The 21,823-nt window shown below is 40.1% G+C and overlaps 2 protein-coding genes across 4 annotated transcripts in view; one reads left to right on the forward strand and one right to left on the reverse strand.

Annotated features, from left to right (window-relative positions):
* LOC149289070 (SH2B adapter protein 3-like) overlaps positions 1-549 on the forward strand; it is a 64,459-nt gene extending 63,910 nt beyond the window's left edge. The window contains 1 exon segment of the mRNA XM_089491000.1: positions 270-549. Within this exon segment, the coding sequence (XP_089347126.1) occupies positions 270-549 (280 nt within the window).
* Positions 550-9,996: 9,447 nt separating this feature from the next.
* The window catches only part of LOC149289071 (ataxin-2-like), a 32,559-nt gene continuing 20,732 nt past the window's right edge, over positions 9,997-21,823 (reverse strand). Inside the window, exons 15-24 of one of the 3 annotated variants that reach the window (XM_089491051.1) lie at positions 20,311-20,374; positions 19,703-19,855; positions 19,062-19,128; positions 18,223-18,407; positions 17,853-17,985; positions 15,597-15,650; positions 11,712-11,857; positions 10,961-11,185; positions 10,244-10,397; positions 9,997-10,025 (exon numbers count right to left, since the gene is read on the reverse strand). In XM_089491051.1, the coding sequence (XP_089347177.1) occupies positions 9,997-10,025; positions 10,244-10,397; positions 10,961-11,185; positions 11,712-11,857; positions 15,597-15,650; positions 17,853-17,985; positions 18,223-18,407; positions 19,062-19,128; positions 19,703-19,855; positions 20,311-20,374 (1,210 nt within the window). Of the gene's footprint in view, positions 10,026-10,243; positions 10,431-10,912; positions 11,186-11,711; positions 11,858-15,596; positions 15,651-17,852; positions 17,986-18,222; positions 18,408-19,061; positions 19,129-19,702; positions 19,856-20,310; positions 20,375-21,823 lie in introns of all 3 variants that reach the window. The other 2 variants (XM_089491049.1, XM_089491050.1) reach the window with 2 other exon arrangements.

The raw sequence follows: 21,823 nt of genomic DNA on the forward strand, positions 1-21,823 counted from the left end.
TTTAAGTCATCAATATCCACATAAATCCATGGGGTTTGGGGCCATATGGTATTGGGACAAAGTGATAATTAAACTCATATTGATTTGTTTGCCAGTAATCATTTATTGACTGAGCAGACTGTATGGAACACACAGTGGAATTTATCAACTGCTTGATGTGTTACTAGTACCTTACAATAAAACACCGCATGTTGATACAATGCACCCTGTCATTAGTTATCTCCATCATCTCTGTTATTTTTTCTTCCAGAGCATAGCACCTCAGTCAGAACATTACTGTTCCCACTGCCGATCCAGCCCTGGAACTCAGACCGCAGTGTCCCCTGCCTAAACCTACGGCAAGAACCTTATGCAGAAGACAGCCGGAGGAGCTCCTATTCAGAGCAGATTTTTCACCTTGTCCCCTCTCCGGAGGAGCTGGCTCGTAGTTTTCAGCGGAGCGAGGCCGGTGTGGCCCAGTCAAGCAGTCACAGGGATTCGGACTATGAAATGGATTCTTCATCAAGGGGCCACATGCGAGCAATAGACAATCCTTACACTCCTCTTTGACAGTGTGGCTGCTGTACATAATGAACATACTTTTTTTACTTTCATACAGAAAATGATCACCAGAGCCTTAATATGAGCTGATCAAATCAAGAATGTAACTATTTTGTATTCCTATTTTTTCCTATGTTACATGGCAGGGATGGATATACTTTACACCTGCATTAGGTGTTATTCTATTAGGCCTGTTAAAGGGCCCTGCTTTTTTGCTGCATTCTAGGTCTGCACTGGCCTGAAAGTGGTGAAAGGTTTAATTTGTAAGCAGTCTAAAAGCTTCCATGTTTGTGTTAGTTTACATAGTACATCTGAGGGTAATATACTTCTAGCTATATTTCTTATAAATTCATATGTATTCGGTAACTACAAATTAGAGATTTCTTATAACACATTGTTATCCAGCTGTTTAATGGCACACCATTCAGTAGTGTAGGCTGAAGACTCTGTCACGTCTTAGACATAATAGTATAGAACCTGAAGGATTTTCTAGTAGGCTAAGCGCCATACAGTTATCCTCAGACTCCTGGCCCTCCTTTGAGACAACAGTACCTGGTGTAACCCATCCACAGCGAGTTACAGGGAAGAGTGCATTGTTTGATAAAAATAGGGTGTGTAGGTAATATATGTGTGTGTGTATATGTGTATATGTATATATATATATATATATATATATATATATATATATATACACACACACACGTATCAATCTATGAACATAAAACTTCCATATTTAAAAATCCCATGTCTTCTTGTACAGTCTAAAGTGTATTTATTAGCTTCAGCGTCCCAAAGGAATATGCAACTCTAATTAGTATTGATCTTTGACACCGTAAATGTATGTTCACAGCTACTCAATGGGTTTCCTGAAGTCTGATTAAAAGAACATAATTTGTTAAATAACAATATTTCTTTTTAACGCTTATTTAAAATGCTGAAACTATGTCCAAAAATAGTAGATCTGTACTTCATACCATTTTTGTTTCCAATATTCTTATTAGGATGTTCAGACTATGGCTACAGCGGGAAGCCATCTTGCATTTCTTTAGACTGTGATTGTAGGCTGATAAACAAGAACCTAACATGTGATGTGATTCGTGCAACGCGACAAAAGATATCACAAAAAGATATTGGACCCTTTAAAATAAGCTATTTTTTATTACTAACATAAGTATTAAGTTACCCCTATATTATCCTACAAGGATTCCTTGCTATGGAAAAGGGAACACTAAGATTTTTAGACACACGGTGGTACCTGCAAAAGTTCCTTCTTCTGTAATAAATTAGTTATTTGATAATATTTCCTTCTAGCCAATAAAGAAATGGTATACTGAAGGGCAGCGATAACCCAGTCAAAGCTTCTGCAGCAATTAGATAATGAGTTTTGTCTTACAAGCTGGGACAATTTTGCATCTGATGCAACACATTGTTTAGTTAATGGAGATGGAAAATGAGATGTCCTCTTAATTTTAACTCCTCCCTCAGCAGTCTGTACTGAAAGCAGGAAGCATTCCTATGTACACTTCATGCAAGCACTCACTAGTCCTCAATTTATAATCAATGGGAGCATCCGCCATGACATGTATGCTATCGTAACACGAACGTTTTGTTGGCAAACCACATGATTAGCTGCCGGCCCTCCCTCTGATTTCAGTGCGGTGCTGCTGAGCGTGTGCATTGCCTGGTTTAAGTAGGAGGATTTATTTGAGGTATACATCTAATTTTGTAATTTCAATTACTAAAGGAATGCATTCAAAATGGGCTTTAAGCATGCATAAAATTTTTTTTTAAAAATGTGGGTGTCTTGACTGTTCCATTACATACAGGAATTCTGTATTTTACTTACATAGAGATGTTTATAGCAGTATTTATTGAATTAATTACAGTAATACAGCAAACCTAAAGTAAATATAATTTAGTCTCTTTTTATTTGTGGGGGTGTAACTTCAACATAACGTTGATATTTCAGCTACCATGTTGAATTTCACTCTTTTTATATGAAATGCAGAAGTCCAAGCATTAACCCCAGTACTGTAGAATGCCCAAACCAGTCCCAGAAATAATTATTTTACCGTGCCAAATTTCATGTCATTCATATTTTTTGCTGGTCACAAAAGACAGCACCTATAGGTTTTTACCATAGAAAGAAAAAGTAAGCTTCTGTGTTGCTTTTATGTGATTAAAATATAAAATGACAGCTCAAAGATATATTTGCTTAACACACTAGAAAGCGCAGTTAATGTTTTGAATAAGTTATTGGAAGAGCACCTTTTAAATGTCCTTACAAAGTCAACCTTAGGGTCTCCTAAGCTGCAAGTGCCTTTGCATAAAGTCTGTCTATTCAATGTACAGATTGTGTGCCTTTTTATTTATTTTTATTTTCTATATTATGTCTTTTTACAAGAGTTTAACAACAAGGTTTCAGAGACTTTCAGCCAAAATCCAGGGGTTTAAAGCTTTAATAATATATATATATATTTTTTTTTTAAGTATGTTATTGGTGATCACGCAGAAACCCTCTAATGCAAATTCTAAGGTTATAGGTAATAAACAGCAAATCCTAGACTATGATTTTTCTATCAATTTCTCCTGGCTGCAGGCAGCAGTTCTTTTCATTCTTGTTGGTTTTGGCTTGAAAATTGCAATCGGAAGAGGAAGTAACCGCACACATTTCTGAGTGATTTTCTTGGCAGGCGATAGCTTAACATCCAGCTGTGCTAATGAAAATAGATCATTTGAAACACTAATAGCCAGTCATCTCACATACATGTTCAAGGAAAATGCAGTATCAAGAGTTCAGAATGTTACGACTGGTTTCAGATATGTTAACCTTTTTTAGTGCATAGTTCAAATTGGCTTAACTTGCAGACAAGAAATAGGGTTTTTGTTTAGTTATTTTTGTAAAGGGCCTCATAGTTTAAAATATCAGCATTTGTGTTTTGGGTTTTTTTGGTAGATCGGATTGGATTTTAGAATTCCATCATTTTTTGTGTATGTATATATATGTATGTATATATATATATATATATATATATATATATATATATATATATATATATATACATACACACACACATATATACATGTATATGCAATGCACTGAGAAACAAGAAGATATCATAAATTCTAAAAAAAAAAAAAAAAAAAAAAAAAGTAAATTCCACTAATTTGCAGTTACTCATCCACATTTTTAGAGGTATTTAGCCAGGCAATAAACTTACTGTGACACCCATGGAATGGAGTCTAGGCTACTTTGTCAAGGCTGCCATCTCAGCCATTTAAATGATCATACCTACAAATTATGTGTTGCAGGACAGGCTTGTTGCGAATGCAGCCCAGGACAATGTGGGAATTATAGGCTTAAATATGCCACTGCACGAGTTCTGCTGGCAGTTGGTCTAAAATACAGAATTTGTAGAGGTCTACTTTTGAATGACTGGTATTACAAAGCCAACTTGCACATTGCGTGAAATGTCCCTCTGCCATCAGAGATGATATACAATTGTCCATTTGCCTATTAGTGGGGAAGTTTTGTTTGCTGCACTGAGCCCTTAAAGCTTGCATCAGTGTGATGGCCTGCAAAGTGTGATGGCCTGCCTGAGCACTTTGACCCATGTGGGTGTGAAGCATTATGAGCATTACCTTCTTGGAACTTTAGCCCCAAACCCCAGTGGCAACTTGTAGGTTAGGGTGATAAGATGGTGCCTGATGCATCATGCAAGACAGCAATTTTGAAGCAGCCCTGTAGTACATATTTTATATAAGCATCATCAGTTAAATGGACCATCCCAGTTTGGTAGGATCCTTAAAACCCGTTGGAGAGTTAGTCCGCAAAGAAGCAATTGTGCCATACTCTGGTGTTTGACCTGAAGTGTGTGGGAGAAGACCAATTATTTGAACACAAAGCATATATTGGTGTGCTGTAATTTACTATAATTAAAGGGTTGCTTGAAGTCATATTGCAGCATACAGCTTGTTCAGTCTTCAGTATCAGAAGCACAGCATTTCTCATTAGTGCATGTTAATAAGTTTATGGCACATAAGTCTGACACATTAGCCCTATATCAGAGCAAAAAATCTGAGGGAAGGTATAAGAGACACTTTCATATATATATAGATAGATAGATATAGATTTTCTGGTCAGTTGTTAAGGGTGTTTAAACCAGTGACACAGCATGCATTATTCACCAGCTTATCTCTGCAGGTGGCGCGAGGCTTCCCTGTATCTGCGCATAATCACAGATCTGTGTAAGCATATATCCCCAACCTAACCCTCAGCTGTGCTTTCAGAAGACATTTCCCCACACACTAAAACTGGTGGTCTAATTAAAATAAGATTGATAATCAGCAATTTAGTCCACATTGTACGAGATGCTGCTATGAATTGTCAAATTATAGTTAAAGATCCAGAACATCAAGTTATTCCTAACATTCCTAGGAACTCCTTTCATGCCTAAAATTATAGTAACATACAAAATGAAACTACAAAAAAAAAGACAAGTAAAAATACAACAGATATTACTGAGTAAATGTGATCTGCTGGACAAACATTGGTAGCAGGCGCTACTAGTTTTTATACTTATTTTCTTACATGGCTGTGTACATTAAACAAAGCATTATTGTGTTGAGTAATTGTGTAGCGTAGGGGTCCCCGGCATCTTTAAATGGAACGAACGCAGGAGATCGGCTTCACCTTAACCTATATAATTGCCACTGCATTAGCTTCTTACACGCTATTTTAAATATGCCATAATTACAAACCAGAGATCATGCAGATATTTTGTTTTTTATGTACTGTACCAATCACTTAAATTTTATTTTGCTAGAATGTACAGATCTGCTGTTGAAATACTTTAATTTCTATCTTTACAAAATGTTTTTTTAAACCGACAGAGGAAAAAAAAAAAATTATATAATATATATATATAATATATATATAATATATATATTTCATGGTAAATTTTTTTTTTTTTTTTTTTTGCCTGGAGCTTCTCTTTTGCCTTATTGAAATAAAATACAATACTGTAAAAGTATAAAGCTGCCCTTTTCTCCATAAACGAATGGTTGCTTTAGAGGTGCTGCTGTTTAGAAGAAAAGAGGCATGAAAGTCTTCTGCTTGCTAGGCAATGCTTTTCATCGTTAGAACCGGATATACTACAGAATAAAGAAAAACACGATAAATAGTCTAATATCTCCCACTAGAGGTTTGTTTAAAACAATGGTGGTTCATATATACATGTCATGATAAAGTGGATACATACATCAGAGATAATCACGATAAACAGAATCTGTGATATAAGTGTTAGCTTATGTTTACAGTGATAGGCTGGTGTCAGACCTTGTAGCCACCAGTATCCCAATAAAGCACAGTAACATCAAGACAATGTGGGTGAATAATTATTGCCTTGCTTGCAACGCATAAGCACAGTTGCCATTTGTTCGTTAAAGACTAACCCACACTTAAGCCACACATTGACCATTCCCTTAAATGATCTCTGGTGCTGTAGCATAGAAAAGGAAGAGGCATGGTCATTACCAAGGTCCCCGCTAAATTTTAGTAGGTGTGTGCAGAAATCTTATCTTGAGCAATTTTTTTTTCCGTTACAAAAATGCAAATGCAAACCTGAAATTGTTTCAACATAACTTTGGCACAAACTATCTTGTGTGCTACAACTCTTTTCCTCCTCCATGTTATTCAAGTATAGATCAAATGATAAGACATACAAACCCTGTATTATAGGGGTATAGATTAAATAAATAACACATGGAAACTCAGCATTGAAGGTATAAAGCGACTGAAGACACAAACCCAGCCATGAAGGCATGGATAACACATGTAAGCCCTAAATTGAAGGCATAGATCACACACTCCAAAGGCCAGCCCTGGCACCTAGATTGGGTGCTGGGTAAATCCTGTGTCTGTCTGCAGATTGTACCCACAGTGGTCTTCTCTCGGAGTCTGAGGTCTCATCTCAGTCTGTCTCAGGCACACTCTATTCATTCTATAGCCTTTAGGCCCAAAACAGTAACAATAATGAATAGACTGTCTAACTATACACACTCCACCCTTACAAAAGCCTGCTCATACATACACAGGCGGTCATGTTTGCCCCTACACAAACATCCTGGCTTATACTTGCCCTAACATGAAAACACTTCCTCACACTCACTATCCTCTGTCATAATTTCAGTAAGATAATCCTTATTGTCTCATACCCTATGCTTTTCTTTGATAAACCTTCTCATATTCCCCCTTTGCATGTCTTTGTACTCTCTCTCTCCACCTCTTTCCCAATACCTACCCTACAAATCTCCCCTACTCATTCCCTTTCTCCCCCTCTTATCTGACTTTTTTCTCCCCCTTTCCGATTAACTCTCCTCTCCCGTTACACCCACTATTTCAATGCTTTCGATCTCCTCTCCCATTTCTCTTTATGTCATGCCTTATTCATTGTCACTCCCCATCTCTACATCCCCCCCTTGCTCCTAGTTCTCATTATCTTCCCCTTCTCGCTCCTCTTTCTCTCAATTTTCTTACCTCTGCCCTTCTCCCCCTCTCTTACTTTTCTGTAGTCATGTAGCTTGAGGTCCGTTCTCTTCAGTTTCAGTGGTCCCTCACCATGACATATCCAGGTGCTCAGCATCAATTGCCAGAAGCATTGCACGAGAGTGTGAAACCTTGCACTCCCTGTATTTTGGGACCGTTAGAGGGAGAGATCCATGATCTTCCCAATTGCTCCCTGCTCCTCCAGCATCAGGCAGTGACAGGCAGCCCAGTCCGCCGCAGATGAGGCGCTAGTCCCTTTTGTATGTGTGCCTCTTTCGGAGTGTGTGTGTTAGTGTGTGTGTGTGTTAGAGTGTGTGTGTGTTAGAGTGTGTGTGTGTTAGAGTGTGTGTGTGTTAGAGTGTGTGTGTGTTAGAGTGTGTGTGTGTTAGAGTGTGTGTGTGTTAGAGTGTGTGTGTGTTAGAGTGTGTGTGTGTTAGAGTGTGTGTGTGTTAGAGTGTGTGTGTGTTAGAGTGTGTGTGTGTTAGAGTGTGTGTGTGTTAGAGTGTGTGTGTGTTAGAGTGTGTGTGTGTTAGAGTGTGTGTGTGTTAGAGTGTGTGTGTGTTAGAGTGTGTGTGTGTTAGAGTGTGTGTGTGTTAGAGCGTGTGTGTGTTAGAGCGTGTGTGTGTTAGAGCGTGTGTGTGTTAGAGCGTGTGTGTGTTAGAGCGTGTGTGTGTTAGAGCGTGTGTGTGTTAGAGCGTGTGTGTGTTAGAGCGTGTGTGTGTTAGAGCGTGTGTGTGTTAGAGCGTGTGTGTGTTAGAGCGTGTGTGTGTTAGAGCGTGTGTGTGTTAGAGCGTGTGTGTGTTAGAGCGTGTGTGTGTTAGAGCGTGTGTGTGTTAGAGCGTGTGTGTGTTAGAGCGTGTGTGTACACACACACACCCTCATTTAGAAATGTAGAAATCTCTCCCCCAACCCCAAGTGTAAAATAATTAACCAAGCAGAGTTAAAAAAAAAAAAATTAATGTCTACAGATTGCTGATCATTCTATAGACAAATTTATATATTAAAATAACGTTGTCGCTTCTCACTGCCTCTCCTCCTCACAATCCCAGTGAAGCAGAGGTATCGATCACTTGTAAAGGCAATGTTGAAAGACGCTGCAGTTGCCAGCCTGCATGTGCCCAAGTAATCACATTTACAGAACTATCGTCTATAGGCTGCTGCGGTCTGTCTAGGTCTCCATGCAGCCAGTAGTAGCATTCCTGATGCAGTCCTGGTGAGCATGTAATATTACACCCTCCATCCTGAATGGGTTAATATACCTCCACTACATTTCTACAGGAAACATGTTAAAATAGTGAACATAGGATTAAAAGTTACAGGCTGACCCATGTGGATCCTCCAATATTTCAGCACAACGCCCTTTGTCAAATATTTTACATATGTCCTTGTACACAATAGCTCTTAATTACCTGGCCATAATCAGTGCACACACCTGACATCACGTGGCACGATGATGTCAAAGCGCTCAAAATTAAGACATAAAGCAAAATTTTGAACCTGTGACCAAACAGGTACAAGCTTAGGACATGTCCACCAGACATTTATATAGGAGCCATGATTCACACATTGTTTCCAACACAAAACATTCAGGAGTTTGACCCCAGTACATTTATTTAAAACACACATATACCAGCACAACATTGTTTTTAAATGACGGTTGGCAAGGCTTCCCAGATTTTATTCCACTTGGACCGGGGTTTGGTTCTAGGAGTCCATCTTCCCATTTCATCACCTAAGAAAACGTATCCGTGAGGCCTGGGATATGTGGGCTTTATCATTAGGATTATGTAGTATTTGCAAGATTAGTAATCTGTGAATATATTACAAAACTACTTAGATGCATGTATAGGGCAAAATCAAAACGGCTCAACTGAGTGATCAGGAAGGGTCCAAAATGTAACCAATTTACTGTTATGAAAGTGTAGTTATCTGAATACCAATATACATTAATTATCTCTATATCTAAACATGAGCATGTACCTAGCCTCCAAGGGTCCTGATGAAGTATGTGCCCTAAAAAGAGTATTATTAATTAAAACGATGTTTATAGAAATCCAAGTCCTGGTTCTCCTCCTCCTCAGTAGCACAACTTCCATAAAACCTGCAAACTTTAGCAAAGTCTGCGTACTGGAGTGGCCAGTTTCAATCGTTTAAGCCTCCCATTGTATTGATTAGTGAACCTAAGGTTACATAGTAATTGCCGATTTATAGCCAAACTGTAAAATAATCCGATTTCCCTTAGTTGGATGCCTTCCAAAAATCCATATAGAGAAGGTGGTAAGAATGAGTCACACAAACATGGATGTCAGTTTTTAAAACTTTTTTATTTTTTTATTTTTTTTTTAGGTTTTATTTTATATTATCTACAAAGTAAAAGTTGTTTTGTTTTTTTTTTTACTTAACTTAAAAGTTACACCACTGTCTTAAAGCAGCGGCTGCATCATCAAACCTGACTCATAAATAATAATCCATCAGTTTGATGATCAGAATCTTTACTGAATCGGTTTCAAGTTTAGTTAGAAGATAAGGGATTTTAGAGTCTTGATTTTTTGTCTTTAATGTGGAGATAGCAGCAAGAATCAATTGTGTTACTTCCTTCGCTAGCTGATGAGTTCATAACTTAGAAGGGCCTTTCAAAATAAATAACTTCCAGTTATCAGCAAGCAAAGGCAGGGCTTTTGGAGGACTGGTGCAGTTTGTCAGACACCCTGCATGTTCCTACATGCCTCTACTCAGTCCAAATCTTTCCCACTGCAAGATGATCAGTTAGCATTCCTATTGGATGTTATCAGAAATAAAGTTTTGTTTGGTTTTTTTTTAAACAAAAAAGGAGATTCTAGATATCGGGCTTCCAGTGGAGGGATTTTGGCCTGTAAAATGGTGCCAGCCTTTCCGGTACTACTCCAAATTCACAGCTGCTGTTGGTGATGTGCTTGCACTAAACAGGGAAATTAAAACACATTAAAAGTGAAAATATACATACAAGTTCTGAAACTGTCAACAGGTTACACAACACAATTGTGCAATATTTGTTGGTAACATGCCTAGCAGCCATATGTTTACAGTAACCAGAACAAAGCAGCATTTGTAGGGGCCGTATAAATAATGCCACTAAAGAAAAAAAGCAATAATAATGGTAAAGTGAGCGACACTTACCTGGAGGATGTGTCATGTAGGGAAAATGTGCAGTTGTAGAGACAGGAATGGGTTGTAAACCACTTTGAGCAAGAGCAGCTTGGGGGCCCCCTGGTGGCTGAGCGGTCATCAGCATCATAGGGTGAGAAGGAACCATCCCAGACTGTACATGAGCCTGTAAACAAAGGGATGCATTGAAATAAACCTCCTGTAAGAGCAGCAAAGCTAAATAGTCATCAACAGCAATACAGAAAGGCACAATGCATGCATAAAATGACCAAAACATCTAGCCATTTTTATATGGCGTTGTAAAAATGAGGACTCCCTGAAGCATTTATATATGAATAATCCCTCTCATGTTGACTGCACATAACAATATTTAGTGTGCCATCTGTGGGAACTGATAACAGGGATCCATGCTAAACCCGATCACTGACAGGGAACAAGCCCTGTGGAACGCCCACAGGATTGATGAATGACAGAACTCTGGCAGCCCTACATAAACTGCTCATTTTTATTCCCAGGTCACCCAAGATAAAAAAAATTACTTGCTAAGCACTTAAAGCATTCTGTAATTAAAATACCAATTGTCACACTTCAAGAACGTGACTTGCGAGATAAGTCAGAAAGATTGGAAAAATATATTGTTTAGTATATTGTATATGGACGCTAGCTAGGAAGTGTGAAAGCAGAGAGGGATGGTGATTGTGTATGCCGACTGCCTACAGCAAAAGTTACCTGTTGCACGTGAGCCATGTGCGGTGGGTTGGTGTAGGCAGGCTGGACATGCGAGGGGTGGATCGTGAATACTGTCTGTTGAGTGGGAAAGCTACTTTGTGGAGACTGTGCATTGGAGCCAGGGGTCATTGATGGTGGAGTAGGAGCCAGGCCAGCATGGTATATGGCAGACTGCTGCTGCTGGTTAGCTAGGTGGAGAGCCTGGGCTGCCTGATGTTGATGGTGCTGTAACAAAATACGGTCTTACATTTATTTTTAAAAAAACAAAAACACACACTCACAAACATAGACCCATGTAATTGTCACTGAGATGAGAAGTTGCAATATTAGTATATTTAAATAATTACACCATTACAAAATACAGTAGCCAACGTATAGCTCCAAAAAAACAAACCCTGTACGGTGCTAAGCGACCATGATGACAATCGTATGGTCCTCTTTTTGGTTGTAAATGGCAGATTATGCCATCAATAAGGCAGGTGGCCAAACACATCAATACCATCCCCACTACATATATTAATTTTACATGCATGGCTTTCTACACAGATGTTATTTTTGTATTAACAACATTATTCATACAAAAAGACAGACTATACATATACAAATAGTAAGAAATACATATATATCTCTTCCACACAAGATTATATATATCATATATAAAATCTAATATAATATATTGTGTAGATACACTAAACATAAAAAAGGGAACCTTGATTGAACAAGTCACAGGTCATGAATGGGTTAACCTTACCTGTACTGGGCTTGGGGCTGCGTGACTACCTCCATGTTGGTTCTGTTGCTGGCCAGTAGGTGTGGCAGAAGGCTGTGGATGCGGAGGATGGGGGTGAAGAGCCGCGTTTGGGTGGGCATACTGCTGTGCTAGAGAGTTGGTTGAAACTGAAATAAGGGAGAACATTTAAGAACAAAGAAAACATTCTTTATTCTTTTGAGTGCAGCAGCGAAAGACGCCTGAACGAACAGAGCAGATCGTGTTATTCCGTAATGACCTAGCTATAAGCCATAAGACGAATATCCGTAATAGTTCCCAATCACAACTTCATAGCTGAAGCCACACATTCTATAAGAACCCCCATACAATGTGGGGAATTGATTTCATTCAGCCACAAAGGCATTAGTGATGTTGAGCCCTGATGCTGGTTACTAGGCTTATAATTCTACCTGAAAGCCGTATTGAGGTAAAGACTTCACAGGCCGGTCAAGCTCTTCCCCCTTTGTTTGGCCGCAGCAGCACTACTATGCTGGATCGGGGGACACCCAGAGGTGGGAACACAGAATCGTGCAGAATTCGTGTCACTGTATGCTGTCTCTTCAAACTCTAAGGGGGCTAGTAACGAACATTAAAGTACTTCAGAGCACTTTTCCTCCTCTACCTATACATTACAACTCATCGCCCCTATGCCATTGATCTGGCGTGTTTCTATCAAAATAACTAAAAGATCATAGAGAGGGAAACGATGCTATTGATAAAGAATAAAGCATAAAGGAGTGTGATGCCGTTACCAATAGGTATCAGGTAAATGCCAATGTCTTAGGGCGTTTTATAAACATTTAAGCATGTAGCAAAACCATTAAAAAGCCACCGGGGAATGCCCACTCACTTGGATTAGTTGGTGAACACTCAGGATTAATGGATAGAAATGTTGGTAGGGCTACTACAGGAGTGAGTAACTGTCAAAACATGGCCTGGGTAGACCTCACAAGACAGGCAAAAGCATTTAAATGCCTGCTAATGGATGCATCAACATTATTATGAGCATTTATAGGAGTATTTTATGTTACTCCTTGTAATAAAATTATGCTCAGCATAATGAAATTACATCAGTTTGTGGGAGTGAGTGAATGATCGGATGGTGGTTTTGTGGGAGTGAGTGAATGATCGGATGGTGGTTTTGTGGGAGTGAGTGAATGATCGGATGGTGGTTTTGTGGGAGTGAGTGAATGATCGGATGGTGGTTTTGGATGTTTGAGGGACACCTAAGGCCAAACTCCAGACCAAGCCCTATACTCAACAAGAAGCCGCTCTGTCCAACTCCCAACAGCTAGAGAAACAGACTGCCGAGGTCACATTGTTGTTGAGGCAAATATCCCCACTTGGCATAGCATGCTTATTAGGCTAGTTACGGGTACTTGCAACAATCTGGCATACAATGCAACAGGCATTGCCACATCGTCCTCTCATCCACACAGAGTGACGGCTCATTTCCATGCAAAAACACAGAGGACGGCCTATACTTTATATTGTAACATTTCCACCTGGAAGATAGAGAAAATCCAAAGGCTGCAGTTTGCAGGTGGTAATAGTGGTAATGTGTAACAGAATAAAAGACCTAGTTTATGGAAGACTGAAACTTGTGAATGGCCAAGAGTGTGTGGTACTAAACAAGAAGCAAGCAGATCAATTTAAGACAAGACTTAACTAGTAAACTTGAAAGAAGAATATAAATTGTAGGTGCGAAGTACTTAAAAACTTTAACACAAGACCAAAGGAGAAACATTGGCGCTACTGAATTTCCAGCAACATCTGCATTCTTTATTAACGGGTTCAGTGGGGCAGACTTCAGACTTTCAATGTTTCAAGCATCAGTGGCCTATGAAGTAGTATTTGGAGGGGGAGGCTGTTAAATTTAGTACAGAGAACAAGGCATTTGTTAAAATACCGTATTTTTCGCTCCATAAGACGCAGTTTTTTTCCTCCCAAAGTAGGATGAAAAATCAGCCGCGTCTTATGGAGCGAAGATGCAGGCAGGGAGGGGGGGGAGGGGGCAACGATATACCGTATTTATCGGCGTATAACACGCACTTTTTTAACTAAAATCCGGAGCTTAAACCCTACCTGCGTGTTATACGCCGATAAATCCGGGGTCGCAACTGAGGCAGGCGGCGGCGGCGGCGGCCGCCAGCAGAGGAGTCCTGGATTTCTGCCAGTCAGGGGGGCCCAAGGGGTGCCGAGCGGTTGCTGAAGACAACCGCTCGGCAACTCTCGGGCCCCCCTGCCTGACAGATATACAGGAATCCTTTGCTGGCGGCGGCCGCCGCCACTGCCGCCTGCCTCAGCGCTTCAACTCCTGTGTTGGAAGCGTTTGTCTCGGGTGCCGGCGCTTTACGCTGGGCGCCGGCATATGACGTCAGACGCCGGCGCTCAGCAGTGAAGCGCCGGCACCCGAGACAAACGCCTCACGCTTCCAACACAGGAGTTTAAGGTAAGTGACCGGGGCGGGGGGGGGGGGAGATCCTGAGAAGGGGGGGTTAGGGAGTTAGAGGGGAGATCCTGAGAAGGGGGGGTTAGGGAGTTAGAGGGGAGATACTGAGAAGGGGGGTTAGGGAGGGAGGTCTTACTGTGTGTGTCTTACTGTGTGTGTGTGTGTGTCTTACTGTGTGTGTGTGTGTGTGTCTTACTGTGTCTGTGTGTGTCTTACTGTGTGTGTCTTACTGTGTTCATATCTTATTCAGTTATTGTAATAAATATTTTAGCCCATTTTTTAGCTCAAAATATTTTTTCCTTTTTTTTCTCCTCTAAAATCTAGGTGCGTCTTATCAGCAGGTGCGTCTTATAGAGCGAAAAATACGGTATGTTTTTGTGGCCTCGGAGCGCACTCAGATATAAGCAGCAATCAAAGTTGTTGGGGAAGGCCATCCATCTCCTGCTGTGAACTTTAAGCCGAGTACAGGGCAATCGAGACGATTAGTAAGACGGGTGAATCATCTTAACACTGATGGATCCACACTACGGTTATGAGATTTCCAGAGCCGAGTAAGTAGTATTGTGATTTGCCCAGGGTGAGTAAAACAGGGTCACAAAAGTACTCCTCTAATGCTTGTTCTGATATCCCACAAACCAGTATGTGGGTTTCTATGACCAGCACTTCTAAATGCAATACAAATTGTAAGCAGGGGGATTCTCAACACTTACTCTGCTGCAAGCCATGGGGACAGCAATGAGAAACCTGCAAACACTGACGCTACAGTTCTACCATTTACTGCACTACTTTGTATGTTTTTGCCATTGAAATTTTTCCGAAATGCTACAATTAAAATCAACAGCAGTCTTAAACTAACTTTAGCCAGAACAAACGAAACAGTGTGTGAATGTTGTGCCAAAATCAGCTATTAGAAGCCCTACGCAAGTATATCTGATGCGTAGATTACGAATCATGTATATCAGGAAGCCATCCTTACATTAAGAGTTTGTATGCTGTCCTTTTTGGTGACTATGTTGGAAAGGACTGGACGTGTTTTGAGCAAATTTAGTCACTTGGCCGGGTATGGCTGTAGTAAATCTCTAATGCCTACAAACAATCTACAATGTGCCACTGGGGAGGAAAATCACTCTGGCATCGGGTAAAGCGAGAGCTAGAAGAAATCTGGAGAAGGTGAAACCAAGACAGTGCCCAATTACAAACCTTTGGCCAAGTGTGTTATTACAGACAAATGGTTGTGGAATGGAAAAGGCATGGACTTGGTGATAACACAATGGGACGGAATAACTAAGGACTATACAGGGCAGCACCACAGGGTGTATTTCAGGTTTAGGAAAGTTTGGCAATGCAATCACCAAATGTGTTTTGTTTCTTTTAAGCACAGTCATTTAGAAGTAAATCAAAATGAAGCCACTCACTGGTAAAGTAGAAAGAAGGGGTTGTCTCCTTGTTGTTTGGCATTTTGGGACATGCTGAATTTGGGGAAAATAGAAAGGGAAGTTAGCCTTTTTACAAACGCAAAACATTACCGGCATTTATATGATGGACAAAAAGGTGTTTAATCCTAATCATACACCATACGGCAATCAAACATATCAGAGGTTTATCAATAAACTGGTTTGAATGTCCTACACATTGAGGAAATGTAAAGCATACAGGTCATCTCGTTATAGAACGGAACGTTTTAAGACTAACTGGAAAGAAAACCTATTTACCTATATGCTAACATTAAAAAAAAGCAAAATCTCAGGCCTGAGAAAGACTGAACAAGACCTCAGAAACATACCACAAACGAGCTAGCACCAGAGACGTGGAATGACCCACCAGACAACGGGAAACTACATGTCCGACAGGACTACGGTGGGGTCTTGTGGGCGCCAGACAACTAATTTGGCAATAAACAAAGCTGGAGAAATCAGACAGCCCTGTACAGAGCTTATACATACATGTGCATTCAACTCATTGTAAAAATCCCTTCTTCTGCAAATAAGGACAGCTCTACAAGTCCTACAGACGATATCTTCTCTCAAATCAAATGCAGTTATGGAGCTACCGTTAAAGCACAGAGGAAAAAAGTTACTTAGATTAACAGGAAAATGAGAATCCAGCCTATGCATATTAACTATGAGGCCATCCGTTTACACAAGAACATGCGCCATACAGAAAACGCAACATATGCCTTTCTAGCCAAAGGACATGTGACAGTTCCTCCAAAACAGGATTGCATTTCTTCATTTGTTATAGATCTTCAATACTTCCTTAAAATACAGTTTCATAACCGGCGTGTTCAACGTAACAAACATCGACACAAAGAAGTATAAAATATACACCAGCTCTGCAAGCTGTACTTATGAATGGAGTAAGTAGACAATCGCAGACGGTTCACACAAAGATTCTCTGTCGCACCACCAGCTGGTAGGACAATGAGAAGGGATTCCCATTAACAGCTAAATACCATTCCAACAAGAAGTCACAGATAGTAACATTATTATTATTACGCATAGGATCTCTATAAAAGATACGATTAAAAAGGACTTTAATGTAAAGCCATACAAACTAAAGAGGGGATATCTTGTGTAAATAAACCGGCCACTAAAGAGGCATTTCAGACTACACGGGACCGTTTAACAATCACTCTGTCCTAGAGGTAGGGAATACACATTGCCACCAGAACAGCAGCAGACAGGGCAATGAGAAACTGAAAAAGCTCCTACTTCACAGACTTGTATGTAGCGTAAGAAAAATGGTCACAAATCTCTAACAGGAATTTGAATGTCAGTTTCAGCCTCATATCTTAAAAGCCGCTCCTAGAAAACCGATGACACAGGATGGTAAATACTTTGGATATACATTATGCGAACAATGGATAGCCAACGCACATTTACCTTAAAGTTTCTAAACTACTTCTATACCAGCATAGAAATAAGTACAAATATGATCTCTGGCTATACCGCGGTCGACACGTCACAAATCCTCTCCATATCACAGAGTGCGGTAATACATAATTGTAGGCGCACGCACAACTAAAAAGAAACATGTACCAGCGGGGTGTGTACATATATCTGTATAATTATGCATAACTGGAGCGTTAAGTTACTATGCGGAATGACCATTCATCGAGTATTTAAAGCCGTAACTGTTGATCAAGGAGAATAGGTTCCATTTTTTTCCCCAATCTTTATTCCCAAAGTAAGCCAGTACAATAAGAACAAAAAATAAAAATTCTAACATCAACTACAATGCAATAAGTAAAATAAGTCATGTGACAAGTACGACGAACAAATGATGGCCTCTAACAATCATCTTCCATCACCAAGGAGACATAATTACTTGTAGACCATAAGATAACAATAACCCCAAAGAGCAGTAAGGTACCAATGCAGCCTTAAGGTCTGGTTACAATTACAGCCATTTTAATATTAGAGAGATAAGCAAAGCCGCAGAAAGTATTAACCAAAAGGCAAACACACTGCACGTTTCTGTCTACCGACACAGGATAATGTTACGTTTCAATAACTCGAAAACTTCTCAAACACAGACCTGCACCATGTATAAAGTTTAAATACAAGTTTTATAACTGCAGTGAGTGTAGTATTGCGCAGAAGACATTCAGGGACTATAAAAACACTACTAAGGATAAAGTAAGTACCCCTGCATGTGGTGATTTATCTTACCGTACATGGTGTGCGTTTGCTCGGGAGCACCATATTGGGTTCCAGACGATGATACTAAGCCAGCCTGCGCATGTGCTGGTGGTGCCATCACCCTAGTACTCCCTGGTATAACCTGGCCATACATATGTGGATGCTGAAACAAGAACAAAAAGAATATTTAGAAAAAAGGCATTTATGTGAAGCTTACAATATTATCACATGGGAGAAAATTGAACGCGGAACATTCAATTCATGCTACAAGTGTGGAAGGCGAGCAGAAATCAGTACTTTGTTTAAACATCAAGTTCCTTCCACCCAAAAAATCAACTAAGAAGTGAAATAAGTGAATGCGATTCGCAGTGTAGGCTGGCAGAACTATAAGAGGGATTACCTGAGACTGATAATGCTGCACATGTTGCATGAGAGGCTGATTAGGGAACTGCTGCGGGCTGTAAGTGACGTATTGTGCAGAGTACGCAGGTGAAGTCGCAACAATCGGAGGACCTGCAGCAGACACGGGATGCATCATTGTGTTTTGGTGATGCTGATCTTGTCGTTGTTGTGGCATATTAGATACTGAAATGCAACGTAAACATGATTAGCCAACATTCAATCATTTTACAATATAAAAAATCAAAGCTAAGGCCCGGTCGCTAGGTGCAGCCTGCCTCCGCACAACAGCTTAGACATCTCAAGCCTGCAGGCGCATGGGACAGAAAAAATATATTCTATTTTAAAATCCTCATATTGATCTTAGCAACCAAGCTAATTTTGATTGCTTCCATCATCTGCAAGCCATCTTGTTTCTCTTCCCTTGGAGAGATCATACAATGTTTTCAAACATGTCCAAATGAATTCTTTGCCACTAAACCTGGGGCTGACTACCCTCGTAGGTAGACGTTTCCTTCAATGCTTTGAAGTCATTGGTGCCTCGACAAGGACATTATACCTACTTGTGCTCCTCACAGAGTTAAAGAAATCTTTAAAATGCCCAAAAAATTAAAGCCCTACTTACCATTTTCCAAAAAAAACCAAAACACATTATATAAAAGCTATTAGAGAAGAAAAAAAAAAAACTAAAATATTTTACGCTTGGGATTAAAAATAAATAAAAACAATACAGGGCTCAAAAAGTGTAATGCCATTTTCTAATAGATAAAACATGAAAAAAATATGCTGAACCACGTAGCATGCAGACTGAGAAACTGAGCACAAGTGCGCACATCTCACCTTTACCTGCTCTGTAAGTTTTAGCCTGATTCACCGGCATCGTAGTCATTGGAATAGAATACAGGGGCTGTTGGGGGGGGGGGAGAGAACACAGTGTTTGACATTACTAAACAGAAACTATTAAAACTTGATAGATATTGACAATCTTTTTTGACTGTAATGAAATCAAGTTCGATTTTATACATCCCGGCAAACTAAGGAGCACACTGGAATTGCTTAAGGTAACACCTGTGCCCCTTGCAGTCCCACCACAGGATAAAAGCAAAGTATTGTGGAAATATTTGAATTTCATTATTCTGGTAAAATTAAAAAACAAACAAACAAAAAAAAAAAAAAAAACTTAACTCTACTGTGCCAGTTTTGAATGCCTGAAGGAGCCAGCCACTGGAAGAAGAGTGCTACTACTGAAACCAATGGGAATGCTTTTTGAGCTTGAAGGGTCATTGATAGACCCCCCTTGAACTGGAGCAAACCTGGACTAGCTGAGGACAAATAGGAGTTGGAATGCATGGAGGGATTTGTAACACTTAGCTATTATACACATTTACACTGCTACAACGTCTGGAGTGTCCCTTGAGGATCATTTGGTATGATTCAACAATCAACATACATTCATACATTTAGGGTATGTTTCAAAATACCTGAACTCCAGGGCTCACAGGAACTGGATACATCATGTTGGGTGCAAAACAAACCGGTTGTGTGTATACAGGAGTCGGCTGCTGATGACCAACCATAGATGGACTAGGCTGTGCCTGTGGTCGAGGAGATGTTGGGGTTGTGGAAGGCTTAGGCTGTTAGACAGATACCATAGGTTAACATTGCCAAGGTAAGAATAAATTGTTAAGAAAAGGGGGTAACAGTTGTCCTTTTATATTAAATTCATACTGGGGAGCATTTTGCATGGTCTCCGATGTATTTTACTATGTGTTACTGGGTGCATGCATTCTTTGGTTACTGGCGTTAGCAAAGGATATTTAGCAAAAGCATGTAAACAGGATGAATAGTTATGTGCACCTCCTGCACATGATCAGCTCATTCCTTTTTAAACGTATGAGTAAGTACAACCAACCAGCTTGACAAGGGTAGTTAAAACAAAATAATACAAAAATAAAAACCAACAACAACCACACAACATGCTGCTCTCTATTACATTCACTTTGGTCATTGCACTACAGTCTCTAAAAATAATCTATGTTCCAACATCCAGAAGCTTTATACTTGGCTATAACAGACTGCAGACACCTACCTGCGCATATGATCGTGGATTAAACTCCTTTGCGTTGGGGTTTAGTGTTGATTTTTTCACTTGTCTTTCAAAAGGGGGAAAAACAAAGCAAGCAAGAATTACAAAATTGCATTTTCATTCATATTTTTGAACAAAGCATGTTCTCACATATTTAACCCCTTGATGACAATTGCCGGTCCGGGCACGTCACCGAAATTCAAGTCGTTAACGACAATTGACGTGCCAGGACCGGCACGTCTTTAAACGGGTGCAGAAAGCGATCTATTTTCGCTTTCTGCACCGAAACGGCGTTGCTGTAATGCCTCGACCGAGGCATTCAGCAACGCCATGATCGGCACAAAGGGGCCATCTCTGGCCCCTCCCCGGGGCGTCAACATCCGTTTTAAAAGCGTTTGAGGCGATCAACGATCGCCACCTAAATTTAAATGGTGTCGCTGGAATGCCTCAATCAGGAGGCATCCAGTGACACCAAACACTTACCGGTGCCGGTGAGCTTCGCCATCAGCAAGATGGTGGCGGTCCGGGGAAAAAAACAGACGAAAAAGTTCGCTAGATGGTCTCCAGACCCTCTAGAGAACTCTGGCTCCACTTGCGGGTTGAATACAGGTACTGCATTCAACCATCAAGTCAATGGAGCTCAGCTTTCTAATCACAGTGTGATTAGTAAAAATAAATTTCCAATTAGAAAAATGCACACGTACCAAATGTGGCCTTTTAGTTCCCCCAAAAATGGCAAACCCATGCATGTGGGGTATCAATGTACTCAGGAGATGTTGCTGAACACATATTGGGGTGGCATAAACCAGGAGCTGTAAATTCATACATAAAGTAGGTGTGTGTGGGGAAAATACACACACAAAAATACTACTGCAAACTTTGAAAAAATGCTGGTGGTAAAATGTGTGCATGCAAAGAGTTAAAATACCAGCAATTAAAATACCCTGGGGTGTCTAGTGTTCAAAAATATATGGTTTTGTTGGGCACACTGAAATGGCCCGGCTCAAAGATGTACCAAATAGGGCATGGGCAGTGGATCCCCAAATGCCAAAGTTCAACATTGAAAAATGTGCATGCCCCAAATGTGGCCCTTTTGTCCCCAAACAGCCAGGCAAAATCATTCATGTGAGGTATCGCTGTACTCAGGAGATGTTGCTAAACACATGTTTTATGATAGTGACATATACCAGAACCTGTTTATTCATACCTGAAGTAAAATGTGTGTGAAAAAACAAATGCAAAAAAAATGACTACCACAAAGTTTGACAAAGACTGGTGGTAGATATGGTGCATGGAAAGAGTTAAAATACTAGCATTTGAAATACCCTGGGCTGTCTAGTTTTCAAAAATATATGACTTGATGGGGTAAATTGCATTGGCCGGCTTCAAATATACCCGAAATGGGACATGGGGGAAGAATGACCAGATTTGGAAAAAATGGCTTTGAAATAGCAAAACGCTACCTGTACTTATTGCTCCATAACGTGCAGAAAAAAGCAAAAAAAAAAACATAAAA

The sequence above is a fragment of the Sceloporus occidentalis genome, unplaced genomic scaffold (genome assembly GCF_023333645.1).
Source record: "Sceloporus occidentalis isolate IW3139 unplaced genomic scaffold, rSceOcc1.0.p SCAF_48, whole genome shotgun sequence".
Lineage (NCBI taxonomy): Eukaryota > Metazoa > Chordata > Lepidosauria > Squamata > Phrynosomatidae > Sceloporus > Sceloporus occidentalis.